This window comes from Pimephales promelas, chromosome 24 (assembly GCF_988280905.1).
Source record: "Pimephales promelas chromosome 24, fPimPro1.hap1.1, whole genome shotgun sequence".
NCBI classification, from domain to species: domain Eukaryota; kingdom Metazoa; phylum Chordata; class Actinopteri; order Cypriniformes; family Leuciscidae; genus Pimephales; species Pimephales promelas.
In genome coordinates, this window is record NC_142792.1 from 1,946,591 (window position 1) to 1,966,453 (window position 19,863).

The window sequence follows — 19,863 nt, forward strand, 5'->3', positions numbered from 1 at the left end:
TGAAACACTACGTGTGATGGTAAACACTGGAGTCCGGAGGATGCTAAAGTGGATGTTATTACACAAATGTGTATCATCTCTCATGAATTTTTAATGCACAATTAAACCGCGCGATTAGTACAGCTGTGTGATGTTTGCATTTGCGGATCAGCAGGGTCTCCGCTAATAGCTATAATTCCACCCCGTTGGGTGAGGAAGGGGGAGAATAATAGCGTAGACGAGGTTTACCGGAGGAGGAACTGTGTGTTAAAGCCCATCATTACACTTTCTGTCCATCCATGTCCTCATCTCAGCCATATTCCCTGCTTATATCTTCATCTGAGGGTGTTTATTGATAGCGGTCAGCACCATCATTCCTGAAGTGGAGTCTGTTTTACACTTTTCCATCCAGTTTGCATGCCTGCTTAGGCAACATGCAGACCTAGTGTTGTGTTTCTAGGGCTATTAAAGTGCCCATATTCACAATTTTGGAATACTTTCACATCATTTAAAGTAAAAAAAACTATTTTTCTCAGAAATGAAAAATGTGTTCAATAAATTGGTTTGTGTTGAAATAGCACATGCTAAAGTAGTGCTTCACCCCGTGTTCTTTCTGTGAGACCCGGACAACAAACACCTACGGTCTACATCACCTTTGGCTTCTGTGATCAATGTCAACATCCCCTGAACGGAGAGAAAACAGCTGAACACTCGACCCAGAGACGCCATCAGAACAAGAACATCCATGACATCTCGGTCAATACGTGAAAGAGCAGAGGTTCAGAAACACTGCAGTACGTAAATCCCCTTTTATCCTTAGTTTAACAACTAAGAATTAATTAAATGGATTCAACTCCTGCGCACGGTTTGCAGATAAAAAAAAGTGCAAGATAAGAATAATAATGTGCTTTCCCTGCTTAGGCTAACTACAAGCTGGAATACACTACCACTTCTTTCTATAAATCTGAAACCCAATTTATCATTCACTTGCCAACGTTTTAAGCAGTTATAGAGGAAACACATGCCAAATGAGGATCAGACTTTTAACTCTTTTCCCACCATTGACCAAATTGTACTGCTTTCCATATTTTCGCTTTTATATAGGAGTCTCTTTGGAAGCTTCTTTCCGCCACAGAATAAAACATTTTAAAAGATAATTGCAACTTTTTACCTCACAATTGCAAGTTTACATCTCACAATTCTGACCTTATTTCTCAAAATTGAGTGATATAAACTTGCAATTGCGTGTTAAAGTCAAAATTGAGGGATCTACACCCACAATTGCGTGTTATAAAGTCAGAATTGCATGATTTTTTAAACAAGCTTCCACAGTTACGCATCTTCTGAAAACTTGATCAAAACATATGAAGAGTTCAGATGCAAAAGCCTCTAAATGCCATTTGAAATTTTCTTCTTTAATGATGATTTTTATCAAACTTGTATATTTAAGTTCAGTAATTTCACTTAAATACCAATTAATAGGTAATTATCATTGCCATTTAAGTGAAATCACTGAACTTAAATATACAAGCTTGATAAAAATGATCATTCTAGAAGAAAATTTCAAATGGCACTTAGAGGCTTTTGCATCCGAACGCTTCATATATATATAGGCGCAGAATAGAAACAAGCGATAGCATATGTATGCATATACAGTAAATGTGTTTTTGCAGTGTGTGGACACAACCACCATACAATGAAAAAAAATCCATTCACACAACCATTGAGGAATTTTAACCAAAGTATGTAATAAACTTTACATGAAGACCCTAAAGAATCATATACCAACTTGTGGAAAATGGGTACCCTTTAAACATTATATAAATTGCCTAAAAATTGTTTAAATTCATCGATGCATCAAGCCTACAAACCCGATATGAAAATTTTAGCCGATACCGATAACCGATGATTCTTTATATTTGAAAGCCGATTACCGATATATCGGCCGATAAACTTAAATCCAAATGAGATCCTGATTACAAATACAAAAGTCTCACAATTAAATCCATGTCCGAAGCGCACAATTATAATGATGTTCTCATTATAGTGTTGTATAGCCGATATGACAGATTTGCACTTCACATGTTGTACTGAACCGTATTTTCATTTTTGAAGAGATTTCAATCATATTTCAAGAAATTCAAAAACATAAACAGCGCTCAACAAGTGTCTCAGCTGAAGGGAATAATACATTATTTATCGGCTTTAATATATCGGCCACATTTTCTTACCAGGCCGATAACGATAACATTAAAAATGAACATATCGGCCGAGGCCGATATATGGTGCATCCCTAATCAAGCCAATCTAGACAATCAGGAAAAGCCATCTTACCAATCTCTCGAGAGATCTGCACGAACGCTTCCACGCCACTTTCCCCGTAGTTCCCTTCCGAGGCCAGTGTGGAGACGTAGTTCCAGCCCATCGCCGTGACGATATCCAGCATGGCCTGGGCCTGGTAGGAATCCGGTGGAACGACGCGGGAGAAAAAGTCATAGCGAGTGTTGTCGCTCAGCTCCGGGGCTGTGGATGCATAGCTGATCTGGGGAATCTGCAGAGAAATAAAGAAAGAGAGCGTTTAGAGGGACGGTTCTCCGCTATCACGGCATATTTACCCAACGTATGCTAATTTATTTGTGCATATAAGTAGCGCGTTAGCTTAGCAACATATGCTAACCAGGATTATTATCGTTAACTGGAAAAAAAATCTAAAACCATTAAAAATTAAATGTTTATGGAGCCCTGCACATGACGTGCGGACAATAATGTACATACCGTGGTAACAAATTAATTCTCTCGTTTTAGCAAATAATGCCAATATTGTACTAAATTGTTCTCTCAATTTGATTTAACTAAAACAAGGGAATCAATTATTACAACATCGCCACGATTTAGTAAAATCAGGGTACGAATTACTATTTTGTGCGCATAATTTACTTCAACGAGGAAACAAATGATTATATTGTGCGCATGATTTAGTAAAACGAGGGAATAAAGTATTATATAATTTGCACGATTTAGGAAAACAAGGGAACAAATTAGTAAAACGTGTTGGCGTATTAAAAAGTTGTGGGAACGAACACATTTTTCGCCTGCATTTCATGTACGGTGCTCCATGATTGTTACTTATATTTTTTACTTTTTTTATTTCAGCTTAGAAATTTGAAAATTCAATTACTTATTTTCATTTAGTTGCAGTTAAAGTACTAAAAAATTCAACCAAATAAACTAAAACTAATAACTAAAAATGTTTAAATACTACATAAAAAACTACAAAAAACACAGAAAAATACTAAAACAAACCAAAATTATTATAAACAGGAAAACATAAAAAAAAATATATATCTATCAAACTCTCAAAGGCCAGATATCTCTGAGTAGGCAGGTTTGCCGCTGAGAATCATGGGTAATGGAGTCAGGGCGGTGGGAGGTTTGACTGACAGATTCATTGTCAAGAGGAGGATGTTAAAGAAGCTCACGGTTGAATTATCCTGAAGTGTTATATTACAAATCAGTTTTTGAGATGCAGCTCACGTCAATTTACACAAACAGAGTTAAACCCAAACACCCCCAAAGGTGCGACAGCACACAATCACGCTCGAAGATGTAAATAAGAAAAGATTTAGCCACAAAGTGCTCGAGGAACATCACTGTATGTGTGGATAGCTTTGTCAAGTATAAACTCATGAGTAATGATGGAGAACAAAGTTGTGACATTGAAAAATACGTCAAATTTACACCGTCTCCATGCATCAGAGTGAAAATTGAAATCTGACACTGTAAGACTGATAGATAATCAAAGAGTTTTTGATAAATGTGAAACAAGACAGCCTCAATGCTCTCAGCGTCTTACACAAAAACTATGTTGCTAATAAGATGTCAAGTGAACTTTTGCGGGTTCACTCATCTGAAAAGGTTAAACATAATGCAATGCAAACTTTCATTAAGTATACCAGTGGCGGCTCATGAATATTTCATGAGAAAAGGCAAACAAATAAGAAAACACCCAAGAGGCCAAAATACATAAAATACGGGAAAGATAACTCCACTACTTAATGTATAACACTTCTAAAATGAACAAATATTGCTTTCTGAGATAAAAAGTAGCATATTGTGAATATGAAGTAATGATCTCATATCAAAAAATCATTGGTCTCAATTAAAGGACAGTGAATTTTAAACATCTTTGGTTATGAAATAACTTAGTATTACATGTGGAACTCTCTCGGAAATGTCACGTATACTATTACAGTTGTCAAGGATAATTGATCGTGTTGATTATAGCATTATATTTATATCTATGGCATTATATTTTGATGGTTCTCTGGTCGTTTTTTGGTCGTTCTCCGGCCTTGATTTCAATTAAAAGCCATTTTTATTTTGTACTAACAAAGAAGTTTTCAGTTTGAAACTTATAGGATATTCTTATAGTATGATGACCTCTTATATGTCAAAAGCTCAAGGAAAATTTGATGGCCCCTTTAATTGTAAAAACCACTATAAATCAAGTTAAATTCTGATATAAAATGAATAACACATCCTCTGTGAACATAAAAGCATTAAAGTGTTTGATTTTTACAGTCAATATCCCCTTTTTATATTTCCTCAAACTATTGCTGCATTTATTTGACCAAACATTTAAAAAACGAAAACGAAAAAAAAAACCTTTGTTTACCTGTAAACTCCAGTGCAGGTGTAAAACACGGCAGACGTAGTTTTAAAGCTCACTGAATGAGAACTTTAATATTGAGCTGAATATTGAGCGGTTGTAGTTTATGACTCTGGCGGATAAAAACACTACTATAAAGATCTCAGCATGAAATGTTCTTCTGGCCAAGCACAACACAACACAGATCTCAGGAGGATGCCTGAAAACAGCATCACACCGCACGAACACAGAGGCATTTGCATTAAAAGAACACGGCATTGAAGACACACACATGAAGGGACAAAACACACCCGAGGCGATGTGCGAAAGGCTGGAAGATAAGAATGAAGAAATGGGATGTTTGTGACAGCTCTGTGGTTTTACGGAAAGGGGAAGTGATCAAGAGATCAAGAGCATTTCAACTTAATAATCCTCAGAGACTCGTTAACCCATGACTGTTCAATAGTTAAAAGAAATATAAGCTGTTGAAAGCATTTGTGACAATGTTTATTACCACAACCTGCAATGCTGACATATGGATAAACGATGGATGGACGGATGGATGGATGGATGGATGGATGGATGGATGGATGGATGGACGGACAAGTGGACGGATGGATGGATGGATGAATGAATGGATGCATTGGATGGAGGGATAAATGGATGGATGGATGGATGGATAAATGGATGGATAAATGGATGGATGGATGGAAAAATGGATGGATGGATGGATGGATGGATGGAAAAATGGATGGATGGATGGATGGATGGATGCATGGATGGATGGATGGACAAGTGGATGGATGGATGGATGGATGGATGGATGGATTGAAGGATGGATGGAAGGATGCACTGGATGGATGGATGGATGCATTGAATGGATGGACGAGTGGACGGATGGATGAATGGATGCATTGGATGGATGGATAAATGGATGCATGGATGGAAAAATGGATGGATGGATGGATAAATGGATGGATGGATGGATGGAAAAATGGATGGATGGATGGAAAAATGGATGGATAGATGGATGCATTGGATGGATGGATAAATGGATGGATGGATGGATGATGGATGGAAGGATGCACTGGATGGATGGATGGATGGATGGACGGGATGGATGGATAAATGGATAGATGGATAGATGGATGGATGGATGGATGGATGGATGGATGGATGCATTGGATGGATGGATAAATGGATGGACGGATGGATGGATGGATGATGGATGGAAGGAAGGATGCACTGGATGGATGGATAAATGGATGGATGGATGGAATGGAAAAATGGATGGATGGATGGATGGGTGGATGGATGGATGGATGCATTGGATGGATGGATAAATGGATGGATGGTTGGATGGATGGATGGATGGATGATGGATGGAAGGATGCATAAATGGATGGATGGATGGAATGGAAAAATGGATGGATGGATGGAAAAATGGATGGATGGATGGATGGATGGATGGGTGGATGGATGGGTGGATGGATGGATGCATTGGATGGATGGATAAATGGATGGATGGATGGATGATGGATGGAAGGATGCACTGGATGGATGGATGGACGGGATGGATGGATAAATGGATGGATGGATGGATGGATGGATGGATGGATAAATGGATGGATGGATGGATGGAAAAATGGATGGATGGATGGATGATGGATGATGGATGGAAGGATGCACTGGATGGATGGATTCATTGGATGGATGGATAAATGGATGGATGGATGGATGGATGGATGGACAGACAAGTGGATGGATGGATGGATGGATGGGTGGATGGACGGATGGAAGGATGCACTGGATGGATGCATTGGATGGATGGATAAATGGATGGATGGATGGATGGATGGATGGATAATGGATGGATGATGGATGGATGATGGATGGAAGGATGCACTGGATGGATGGATGCATTGAATGGATGGATAAATGGATGGATGGATGGATGGATGGATGGATGGATGGACAGACAAGTGGATGGGTGGATGGATGGATGGATGGGTGGATGGACGGATGGAAGGATGCACTGGATGGATGCATTGGATGGATGGATAAATGGATGGATGGATGGATAATGGATGGATGGATGATGGATGGAAGGATGCACTGGATGGATGGATGGATGGATGGACGGGATGGATGGATAAATGGATGGATGGATGGATGGACGCATTGGATGGATGGATTGATGCTTTTTGGGGCATTAAATAATGGTAAAGTACCGTTAGGTTGATGAGCACAACCTTTAGTAAAATGTGCAAGCTGTTGGTAAATTCGACCCTAAGTGCCTCAGACTACTGTCACAGACATAAATGCTGTGGTGCATTGTGTGTATGCATCCAGAAACAATTAAGCCATTATGAGGAAAATTCTCCCAGAATGCACTGCACTTTTGCAATTTTTGCAAATCCTTTGTGTTTTTATATTGTTTTCATATAGAGCGGTCAAACAACTAAAGCTATAATGCAAGATTGGATGTCACGAGTATAATATCTGATCATCATACACACATACACATGTGCTTTCGCATTAATTGCAGCGTGTGTGTTTGACTCCCTGCACGGCCGCTGTATAAAGCTGATAGATGCTTCTCCAGCGCTGCTAATTAACCCTTGCACAGACCTTTATTGTCCGACATTCAGACAGCGCGAGGCAGACATGGACCTTAACAAAGGGTGCAAATGCAAGATTGGATCCGTCCAAACACACACAAACACACACACACACACACAGGCACCCTCATGTAATTACGGCTCCATTGATTAATGCGTCTTGTATGCTGAGATTACATGGATCTGACGACACGACTGATTCCCTGGCGAGTCTGTGTTGTGTGAGTAGAGGAGACGTATTATATTATAAATCTGTGTGTGTGTGTGTGTGTGTGTGTGTGTGTGTGTGTGTGTGTGTGTATTCGCTTATGCATGTAATAGCACATTAGAAGACTAACAACTCATTGCTATCAAACCTTTTCCTCAAATCTTAAATGCATATTGTAAATTCAGAACATTTTTTTAAATTAAGATTGTAAAATGTACTTGGGTACAACATATCCATACTACAATATAATTAATTGATGCCCTTTTATGTAAAGTAATTCAAAATCCCAAATTGTTTAAATTATGCATTCAGTTTAATGTTGTCAAATCTGTGAAATCTGTAATTTCCCATTTTACAAGACTAACAGCATTTTTTAGGTAGCAAACTAGTTTAGATAAAATACGTGGTCTCAAATCAAAAAACTAATTTAATAATAAAATAGCCACTGTGTATGAAAGTCCCATTTTTCTGAGGACGTAACCATAGTAACTGGCTGATAATTCTGATTCTGATACTGATTCTGATCAGATTGGATTATTAAAATAATATTGAACAGTACATCAACAAAACAGAGCATACCATCATTAGTTATACATCTATTATAGATTTAAATATCATATAGCAAATACTGGTCTTACAATAGATGAAGAGACCAAAATACCATTTTTGGGCATATTCTCTAAAATGATCCATAAATAAATATTTAAAAAAAAAGGCTGAACCTCCTGTATAAAATAAATTCAAATATATATTTTTAAAAATAAAATAAATAAAAATAAAAATTTCCTAAATAAATAAAAAATATATAAAATATTTAAGATTAATACAAACAAAAAATGTTTTTATTTTATTATAGAGACCAAAATACCATTTTTGGGCATATTCTCTAAAATGATCCATAAATAAATCTTTAAAAAAAGGCTGAACCTCCTGTATAAAATAAATTCAAATATATATTTTTAAAAATAAAATAAATAAAAATAAAAATTTTCTAAATAAATAAAAAATATATAAAATATTTAAGATTAAGACAAACAAAAAATGTTTTTATTTTAATATAGAGACCAAAATACCATTTTTGGGCATATTCTCTAAAATGATCCATAAATAAATCTTTAAAAAAAGGCTGAACCTCCTGTATAAAATAAATTTAAATATATATTTTTAAAAATAAAATAAATTAAAATTAAAATTTCCTAAATAAATAAAAAATATTTAAAATATTTAAGATTAAGACAAACAAAATGTTTTTATTTTATTATAGAGACCAAAAAACCATTTTTGGGCATATTCTCTAAAATGATCCATAAATAAATCTTTTTAAAAAAGGCTGAACCTCCTGTATAAAATAAATTCAAATATATATTTTTAAAAATAAAATAAATACAAATTTTTCTAAATAAATAAAAAATATATAAAATATTTAAGATCAAGACAAACAAAATGTTTTTATTTTATTTTTTTAATAAAGCATATATATATATATATATATATATATAGCTATCATCAATTTATTAATTACATTAATATATTTAATGCATTTTATTGAATGTGATTTAAAACTCAAAATTGCACAAATAATGCATTCGGGGTTTTGATGCATTCAAAATAAAATGTAAGATTAAGAAATTAATTTTGGGGTAGCACGAGACAAACAGCCAGACATGATCTATACATGTAAATACACCTTTAAAGCAGTCATTGCCAACCAACAAACATGTTTCATGCACTTTTCTAGGCCAAAGAGATGCGTAATGCATGTTCCCCCCTAAGTTCCTCTGTGACATCTGGTTTAGTGTCCAAACAAATGTCCAACACAAGTGAACGTCCAGCATCTCGGACCAAAGAGACATTATAGATTTAGCTGTAAGCACTTGCCTTTGTGCTAAAACAGTAGATTGGATTAGTTGCTCAGCATTGCCTGCAATAATAAACACCTTATCTCACATTTAGTGACAGAAGCAAGACGGCCACACACGATACAAACAATAGGACGCTCGCCCAGAACCAAATCCACTGCCAATATAGTAGCATTGCGTCCTGCAAATAAACCAACACCTCAGACTCTGAATGTCAGACGGTTGGCTCAGTAGACGTTTGTTGCTAGAGTTGTTTATGTCTATTTGGTGTTTTTAATATGCTTTAAGACACACCATGTGTAAATTCATGAGTCACTGAGTATTGCAGTGAACCAAAGACAGTCTCAAAAACACGGTTTGAAGTCGCTGGTGTTTCTGACGTCACACAGCACCTTTTAACCAATCAGTTCAACGTGATCAATCAGTTCAACTCTGAGCTGAGTGAGTGGAGGCGGGGCTCATTTGCATATTCATTCGAGTTACATTCAAGATATTTTTAGACATGCCCAAGTTTAAATATGTAATTTTGATGATCAAAGAGGAGTTTTAAGAGATAAAATGATGGGGACTTTAACTGATAACAGCCTGAACAAAGAGGTGAAGAGTTACTGTATAGTTTCCACAGTGGTTCCAGGGTTTGTTATATATTTTACAAGGCTATTTTTACAAGACTAAGAGCATTTTTGGATAGCCAATAGTGCCTCTAATGCCAAGCGGTGACCACAGTAAAGCGACCGGGACCCAAACAACTCAGACTCTGAATGTCACGCTGCAACATGGCCATTTCACCCGCAATGAGGCGGATCGCTTACATTGTGCTCGAGTAACGCGGGGCAAAGCGCCCTCTCTTCTCAGCGGGACACACACATTTGGCAGTCGGCTTTCATCCGTCACCTGGACGGCCTGTCGGACTGGAGCTTGGACTGACAGAGCTTCGGCTGGTCAGAGAGACGGGGTCCATGTACTGAATGAAGAGATGTTTGCTGTAGGCTCAAGTGTAATCAGCTCTGCGATCGCACAACAAGAGGTGACCTTTGACCTGAAGCTCTCATTCTCAGCTGGGTCATTCATATTCTGACATTCAGACGTGTTATTAATTATGACTTGACTAGTTGCAAGAGAAAATGATCAGGATTCAAATAAAGAGATTAAGCCTTTGCTCGCTCAGCGAGGGACTGGGAGTTTACATGAAGGTGACAACGTTAATTTGAATATTTTTAATAAATATTATAATTGTAAAAGTATTTATATAAAATAAAGTGCATGTATTTCACAGAAACGGCACCAATATATATATATATATATATATATATATACTTTTTTTTTTTTTTTTTTTTTTTTTTTGGTGCAGCACAAGACCAATATTAACCAAATGTTTGACCTGAAATGACCCATAGTTGAACCCCTTGAAAGTTAAATAAATTTGGTTTAACCACACTGGTTGCAACCAGTTTTGTAGGCTTCTTTATGCATTTACTTATAAAAATGAATAAAAAATGTGAGTTTAAAGGGTTCATGACATGGATTTTTTAAAAAAATATTTTAATATATTCTTTGAGTTTCAGGAAGTTTTTGCACAATATAGGCAAGGCAAGTTTATTTATATAGCACATTTCATACACAATGGCAATTCAAAGTGCTTTACATAGAAGAAATTCAAATAATCAAAAGAAATCAGAATAATTAAACTCGTTTATATTTATTGCTTTGCAAGGTTTAAAACTGTGTAATTACACTTTTATAGATAATCTTAACACAATTAATTTTTTTGCTCATTTAGGCTATTTAGAAATGTTTAAAGCGTTGAATCATCTCTGACAATGTCAGACGTCAATATCCCGCCAGAAACCGTTCATGTTTCATGGGTCAACCACACACACACTCATCAGTTTAGAATAAAAAATAATCATAAAATAAATAAAAGAATAATAAAATACAGTAAATTATTAAAACAATTTAGAATCAAAAATAAAATGAAGTGCAGTACATATATATATATATATATATAGTTGTGCTCCTCAAACCCATTCCTGAACCATTTTTTATGACGAGTTGTGTTTGGCGCTTGATTAAATAAATGCTTTGTATAACGAAGACAGCTGAAGCTATGTAACTTGCGAGATGTTTTAATGGAAGACCTTTTATATGTCCACAGATCAAGGCAAATTTGTTTTCTCATTCTAATATATCCAGTATATTAAGAGGTATATGAAGGGGACATGAACATGTCAGATTACACACTTTCCCAGCAGGCTCCGCAGACCCAGACGATTAGCATGCTAAGCTTCTGAGATCACGACGTCTCGCAGCATCTCACCCTGTCCTGAACGAGAATGATCTCTCAGCTCGACCCTTTCACACTCACTCTGTCCTCGCTTTAGTTCAGTGCGAGAGGCTCATACCTCATACCACCCCGTCACAGCCATCGAGGATCACAGAAGTGTCAAGCTCTGAAAGCAAGCCATTGACCATCCATCCACATAATGCATGCAAATCTGACGAGAAATATTGCTAGGTATTTTGCATGCATATAGGAAGGGAGTAATAAAAAAGTCATTCTGTATGTGCAAAAGGTATATATGCATTATGTATAGAAAACATTTTTTTAGATATAATCCCATATAAAGCTCGACATAGTCATGTATTAAGTGTGTTTTCCCACTTTCTAGCTTTAAACAAATGCTAACCATCCCTCCATTTATCTCTGTCAAACGCACATGTATATCATTGGTGGCCTCATGGGAAGCGTACACTCTCAGAAAAATAGGTACAAAAGCTGTCACTGGGGCTGTACCTTTTCAAAAGGTACACTTTTGTATCCAAAGGCTACATATTGGTACCTTAGTGGTACATATTAGCACCTAAAATGTACATATTAGCACCTGAAATGTACAGTTTAGCTCATGAAATGGACATATATTAGCACCTAAAATGTACATATTACCACCTAAAATGTACATATTACCACCTAAAATGGATATATTAGCTCATGAAATGGACATATTAGCACCTAAAATGGACATATTAGCACCTAAAATGGACATATTAACACCTAAAACTGACATATTATCACCTAAAATGTACATATTAACCACTAAAATTGACATATTACCACCTAAAATGGACATATTAACTCCTAAAATGGACATATTAGCTCATGAAATGGACATATTAGCTCATGAAATGGACATATTAGCACCTAAAATGGACATATTAACCACTAAAATTGACATATTAGCTCATGAAATGGACATATTAGCTCATGAAATGGACATATTAGCACCGAAAATGGACATATTAACCACTAAAATTGACATATTACCACCTAAAATGGACATATTAACTCCTAAAATGGACATATTAGCTCATGAAATGGACATATTAGCACCTAAAATGTACATATTACCACCTAAAATGGACATATTAGCTCATGAAATGGACATATTAGCACCTAAAATGGACATATTATCACCTAAAATGTACATATTAACCACTAAAATTGACATATTACCACCTAAAATGGACATATTAACTCCTAAAATGGACATATTAGCTCATGAAATGAACATATTAGCACCTAAAATGTACATATTAACACTTAAAATATATATATTAGCACCTCAAATGTAAATATTAGCACCTAAAATGGACAAAAGTTTACCTTTTAAAAAGGTACAGACAGCTTTTGTACCTTTTTTTTCCGAGAGTGTGTGGTTTTACCCCACTTCAGCCATACGCCTTATTCACAGCAGTGCCATCTTTGATTTTTCATGAGAATGAAAGCAAGGCTGTGAGGGATAGACATGCATCTCTTCAATGACCTGTACTGTTATTTAATGTGTTTTCGGATTGTTCTGCTCATGAAACACTGGAAAATATCTTTCCAAGAAATTTCAGTTGACAAAAAACTCCTGACAATGTAAGCTGTGGATAATTGTAAGTAATCCAGCAGCTTTATTCAGCTTTTTACAGCGGAAACACGGTAAGTCTATCCCTCACAGCCTCACTTTCATACGCTACTCTGAATAAGGTCTATGTCCTTTAAACCCTTAAGCGCCACCACTTATAACTATGATCAGTAACCAGCGGTTCGCACGCGTCACGTGACACGTCACGATCCCCAGTGATGTCAGCAAACGCTCTTTCGCCACAACAGCTGTTGCAATTAAAAGCACGAGTATAATGCCTCTCCGATCATCCCTGCGCTTTCATTACCGTCCCTCGGCGTTAGCCTCAATGCTAATTTCTTCCTGGTTGCCGCAACAAGGACAAATTCAACAAACATCAGGAGTGCTCTTGACGGAGGGAGGATTGGGTGACTGAGTCAGAGCCGCTGTGGAGTTTGATGGCTCTCTCTGAATATCAATGTGCCTGGCAGACCTTCATCATGTTGTTGACTGAAAACGAGAGGGAGAGAGCGAGCGCTAATGCACCAGTTGAATTGCTATGCAGCGTGACGCTTGAAGGGTTGATTAGCGCTAAAGGCGGAGAGCTCAGGGTCTCTGGGATGAAGAGCATCATTTACCTTCAGTCTTGACTCAACTTCTGTAATAAGTGATAGCGACGCACTTGTACACCACGGCTAATTTAAAAAGTATTGATAAAATACGCTTTAAATTTGAAAACCGATTGAATATTGAGCCAGACTGACTCTTTGTTGATATATTGGCTAATTTCTTTCCTTTTTGTACATCAAACTTCCTACTTTGAAAAGTGTGCAGGAATTCACACAACACCGATGACAAGCAAAAGAGGTATAAACTAACATAATATTATTGCACAGTCAAAAACTGCCTGGAACATCCATGTTTTATTTATTTTGCTCGATATTTAAAACATGTAACGTAATACATACTGAGTTGTGTTTTAATCTAGAGGAGAAAAAAATATTTAATAAAATATAAAATATCGATTTGAATATGAAATCATTTAATTACTTCTAGAAAAAATATATAAAGTCACACACTAAGCAGCAGCAAATTTAAACACCTAATTTACAGTGCAGAGAGTACTTGATTATTCAAAATAGCCTATATATTTTTTTTAAATAATCAAAAGAGTATTTGCATTATCTCTAATAATCTTTTGTGAACAATCCTAATAAAAGTCAAGTTGATCCCCAGATCTTTTTTTGCTGTTTACAGTCACAGTGTCTAAGTGACTATCTTAAAATGAACAAACAAATCAATAAATAGGGCTGTGCAAAAATTAATTGCGATTAATCGCATCCATTCCAAAATAAAAGTCTGTGTTTACATAATATATTTGTGTGTGCTGTATATAATTATTTTGTATATATAAATACACATACATGCATGTATATATTTAAGAACATGTGTTATTCATATACAAAATATTTATATTTATATAATATAGATTATGTATTTATATATTTATATATACAGAATTTAAGTGAAAATAATTCGTAAATACATGCATGCATAGGTATTTATATATACAGCTGAATATAATATATTTATATATTATATACAGCACACACAAATATATTATGTAAACACAGACTTTTATTTTGGATGCGATTAATCGCAATTAATTTTTGCACAGCCCTACAATAAATGCATATCTTCACTTCTAAATCAGCACAGAGTATAGAATTATTTGATTATATACCCTGACAAGAAAAGGTTCTATTTAGAACTTTAAAGGGTTCCATCAGGTGCTTCATATACACTGTAAATATGAATATGCTTTATCTAATAAAAAGAAATGTGGCAACAGATAAGCAATATTATTAATTAAATCTAACAAATTAGAACTGAGTAAAAATTAATCAAATTAATTCCTTAAAAGTTAACCATTTAAAATGAGTAATTGCCATTTAATAAGAGTTATTGTTATAATGTTATTATATTTAATGACACTACGACATTGCTTATTGTAGTCTCTCAGTCATAGTAAAAACATGAGAATGAATTTAACATCTTGTATCTCCTGTAGGCCTTAAGAGATTCACTAGTGGCGGTAATTGAAAAGATTAAGCAACACACTGGAGTTCAGCAGCGCTGCATTGCACAGAGAGAAAGACTGATTGAATTTTTAAGTTATCAGGGGGGTGTTTGATTTGCATTGAGTGTCCGCAGCGGTGCCACAAAATTATACTTAACATGCTACATTATGGGTGGAAAGGGTTATATAAAGCAAAGCACTAAGGAAAAATTGCAATAAACTCAAAATTGTGACAGTGAGAGTGTCACTGTTGCATTCGAGCGGAGCATGATGGGATACGTATAGTAGTGTTTGCTAACGCAAGCATCACTAATAAATGGAAATCTGTTTCCAAATGAATGAATGAACGAACTTTCAACATCAAAATGTGACTTTCATTCTTATTTGAAACTTTATCTCACAATTAACTTTAATATTTTGCTCTGTGAACCTATTTAAAGAAATCTTTTCAGCAGTATGTCTTGAGCTGAATATTGACACTATTGTCCTTCTTTACAGCATACGTTTGCGTCATTGATCAAACAAGTTTACATGTTTACGTTCATTCTCAAGGTCTAAAAAAATATATGTGGAAAGCATTTCCTTATTAACGGTGAAAACAAATATTGTAATATCGATATCATATAAAAAAAAATATTGTGATAATATGTTGCTCATATCATATGGTGAGTCATGACCATAAATACTCTAAAGTGGACAACCGAAATAAAGTGTTACCTTTTCCTTTTTTTCTCTTTAATAAAGCTTGCAGACAGCCAATATATTGCCAGAATCAAGGAAAGCGTTCGACGGGAACACGACTCGGATCAGAAGTACATTATGAAGGCTTTGAAAGAGGTTTTGAAAATCTCTTCACATCAATCCTTGATGCCGACTCTAAGAACAGAAGAAGAAGAAGAAGAAGAAGAGAGGCTCATGGACGTTCGCTCTCAACAATAATACTCCGACTCCAAGAGAAAAATAATGATTCAGATTCTTTGGCCTCTGTAAAAAATGATCGTGATTTTAACAGTAAAAGACTGTAAAAATGCTACAGTGAAAAAACTGTTAATTGGTTAACAGAACCTTTCCTTACTATATACGGTAAATAACTGTGATAGACCTTATGGCTCATTACTGCTGTGATTGATGGATGTCAGTTTATTACAATGGTAGAAAACAGATATTACCACTTCAAATGGTCGATAATTTAACAGTATATCAGATAATTAAATACGGTTTATTTCCGTAAATTATAAGTTAAGCCTGTAAAACCTTATTACCATAAATTCTTGCTACCGTAAATTTCTGGCAGCCATAGCGGCCGGTATTTTACCGTAAATTGAACACTTTTTTTTTTTTACAGTGTAGAAGATACACTCTAAACAAAGCTGGGTTGTTAACCCAAAATTGGGTCAAATATGGACAAACCCAAATGTTGGGTTAAAAATGTAATTTAAAATTTGAACCCAACTTCAACTTTCACTTTCAACAATTACATTTTTAACCCAACATTTGCGTTTGTCCATATTTGACCCAAATTTGGGTTGAAATAACCCAGCTTTTTTAGAGTGTATCTGTCACAGTCTGTCGTCCTCACCTGTTTTGTCCCGTCATCTGCACCACACTTCCCCGGATCCTTTTGTTCCTCTCCCGGACTCACTCCCCAATCAGCCACCTGTTCCTCGTCCTGTCATGATCATTTTCACCTGTGTTCACCTCATTTAGTCCTGATTCCTCTGTGTATTTAGTTCAGTTCTGTTTGATTCTGTTTTGTCGGTCAATGTTTAATGTTGCGTTGTGAAACCCCGTCTTCCTGCCTGTATTTTGGAAATAAATGTCTGTTTATCGAGTTTTGGACTCAGCCTGTCCTTCTGCCTGAACCCGCACCGTGACAGATTGACCGACCCAAAAGGAAAAAAAAGAAGAAGAAAAATGGACATTCCCGCCGTGGCTCTTCTTTGCCTTGATCAAGAAGACCGTTCCCTGGAATCCCATACTAGGGATTTTCTGGAGTTGGCGTGCCTCACTCACTATTCTGACCGCTCGCTGAGTGAGTTCTACATCGCCAGCCTCAGCGAGCGGTCCCGGGCACGCCTCCCAGGGAACGGTCCAGAAGATTTCGCCGCCTGTGTGGAGTGGGTGCTGGTGTGCTGTGAGTCTCCATTCACGGTGGAGGAAGTCACCAGCACCCCTCCAAAGCTCGAGCTCTCCTCTCCGCTGGTTCCGCCCAGCCTCGCCGAGCCCGAGATTTCTTCGCTGGTTCCGTCCAGCCCCGTCCAGCCAGCCCCAGAGACCGTCCAGCCAGCCCCAGTGACCGTCCAGCCAGCCCCAGAGACCGTCCAGCCAGCCCCAGTGACCGTCCAGCCAGCCCCAGAGACCGTCCAGCCAGCGCCAGAGACCGTCCAGCCTGCGCCAGAGACCGTCCAGCCAGCCCCAGTGACCGTCCAGCCAGCCCCAGAGACCGTCCAGCCAGCCCCAGTGACCGTCCAGCCAGCCCCAGAGACCGTCCAGCCAGCCCCAGTGACCGTCCAGCCAGCGCCAGAGACCGTCCAGCCGGCGCCAGAGACCGTCCAGCCAGCCCCAGAGACCGTCCAGCCAGCGCCAGAGACCGTCCAGCCTGCGCCAGAGACCGTCCAGCCTGCGCCAGAGACCGTCCAGCCTGCGCCAGAGACCGTCCAGCCTGCGCCAGAGACCGTCCAGCCTGCGCCAGAGACCGTCCAGCCAGCGCCAGAGACCGTCCAGCCAGAGCCCGAGACCGTCCAGCCAGAGCCCGAGACCGTCCAGCCAGAGCCCGAGACTGTCCAGCCAGAGCCCGAGACCGTCCAGCCAGAGGCCGAGACCAGGATCCCACCCAGCCTCCCTCTCCCGCCTCCTCTCATCTGTCCTCCCTCTGCTCTCCTGCCCTTCAGCTCCCCTGACCCAGCCTGGTCCTTGGATCCCCGGTCTTCGCTTCACACCTCCTCCATCTGGACACTTCCTCGGCCCCCGGTCCCATTGGCTCCCCCGTGGCTCCTACCTCCCTCAGCTCCTCCATGGCCCCTCAGTCCACCAGCTCGGCCAGGCTCCCTCGACCCTCCGGACTCCCTTCGCTCCCTCGTCATCCTCCCTTCACCTTGGGACTTCCTTCCTCTGGCTCCGCCCCGTCATGTCACCCCCCCCAGTTCTGTCGGACTCCTCACTCCCTCCAGTCACCCGTCAGCCCTCACGCCCTCTGACCTCACCGTGTCCCTCTGTGCCCCTGTCGTCACTTCCGTCACCTGAGCCTGCGGTGTCACCATGGTCCCTCGGTCCCTCCTCAGCACCATATGTCATCGGTCCCTCTGCTTCACCCTGGTCTCCCCTCCCATCCGCTCCGCCCCTGTCAGTCGGCCCCCTGGTGTTGTCAGCCCCGATTCCATCGGCTCCACCAGGGGTCCTCCCTCCATCGGCTCCGCCCTGGTCTCGCCCTCAGCCTGCTCCGCCCTGGTCTCGCCCTCAGCCTGCTTCACCCTGGCCACGCCCTCAGCCTGCTCCGCCCTGGCCACGCCCTCAGCCTGCTCCGCCCTGGCCACGCCCTCATCATGCTCCGCCCTGGTCTCGCCTTCAGCCTGCTCCGCCCTGGTCTCACCCTCAGCCTGCTCCGCCCTGGTCTCGCCCTCAGCCTGCTCCGCCCTGGCCACGCCCTCAGCCTGCTTTGCCCTGGGGACGCCCTCAGCCTGCTCCGCCCTGGCCACGCCCTCAGCCTGCTCCGCCCTGGCCTCGCCCTCATCCTGCTCCGCCCTGGGGGGGCTGTCTCCTCCTGACCACGCCCTCCACAGCCTCCAGGGTGCCCACCCCCCCTCCCCATTGATGTTATGGCGTGAGGCCACGCCTTCCGGGAGGGGGGAGTAATGTCACAGTCTGTCGTCCTCACCTGTTTTGTCCCGTCATCTGCACCACACTTCCCCGGATCCTTTTGTTCCTCTCCCGGACTCACTCCCCAATCAGCCACCTGTTCCTCGTCCTGTCATGATCATTTTCACCTGTGTTCACCTCATTTAGTCCTGATTCCTCTGTGTATTTAGTTCAGTTCTGTTTGATTCTGTTTTGTCGGTCAATGTTTAATGTTGCGTTGTGAAACCCCGTCTTCCTGCCTGTATTTTGGAAATAAATGTCTGTTTATCGAGTTTTGGACTCAGCCTGTCCTTCTGCCTGAACCCGCACCGTGACAGTATCAGGATACATCTGAAACGTCGGCTTTTCCCCCGTCAAATGTGGGTCGAGTGTTTTTAACCCGTGCAAACACAAACCGCTTGGAGAACGTCAAGTCTGCAGCATTATGCAAGTTTCTCATAAACACTGCGATAATATCAAGTTGACTTCATTTCCGGCAGAACGGCGCGCACACACACACACTGATGTGTTTTTCATTAGAATCACAACTGGCGGCACAACTAATTGCTCTCATATCATCTCTGATTGTAACCTGATCTTTTTGTTGCAGCGCTGCGACAGACGCAGGCATATTTGAAGGCTGGGTTATGAAAGCCTTGCCGCAGGCATGCCGGTGTACATGTGAACAGCACAGCTCCCTGAGCTCCACTGGCTTCAGAAACACCTCAACACATTACAGATCCATCT

The 19,863-nt window shown here is 39.3% G+C and overlaps 1 protein-coding gene across 3 annotated transcripts in view; it reads right to left on the reverse strand.

Moving 5' to 3' along the window:
• grm8a (glutamate receptor, metabotropic 8a) overlaps positions 1-19,863 on the reverse strand; it is a 192,345-nt gene that overhangs the window by 123,388 nt on the left and 49,094 nt on the right. For all 3 annotated transcript variants that reach the window (XM_039660684.2, XM_039660685.2, XM_089127000.1), the window contains one exon: positions 2,314-2,530. In XM_039660684.2, the coding sequence (XP_039516618.2) occupies positions 2,314-2,530 (217 nt within the window). The remainder of the gene's footprint in view (positions 1-2,313; positions 2,531-19,863) is intronic.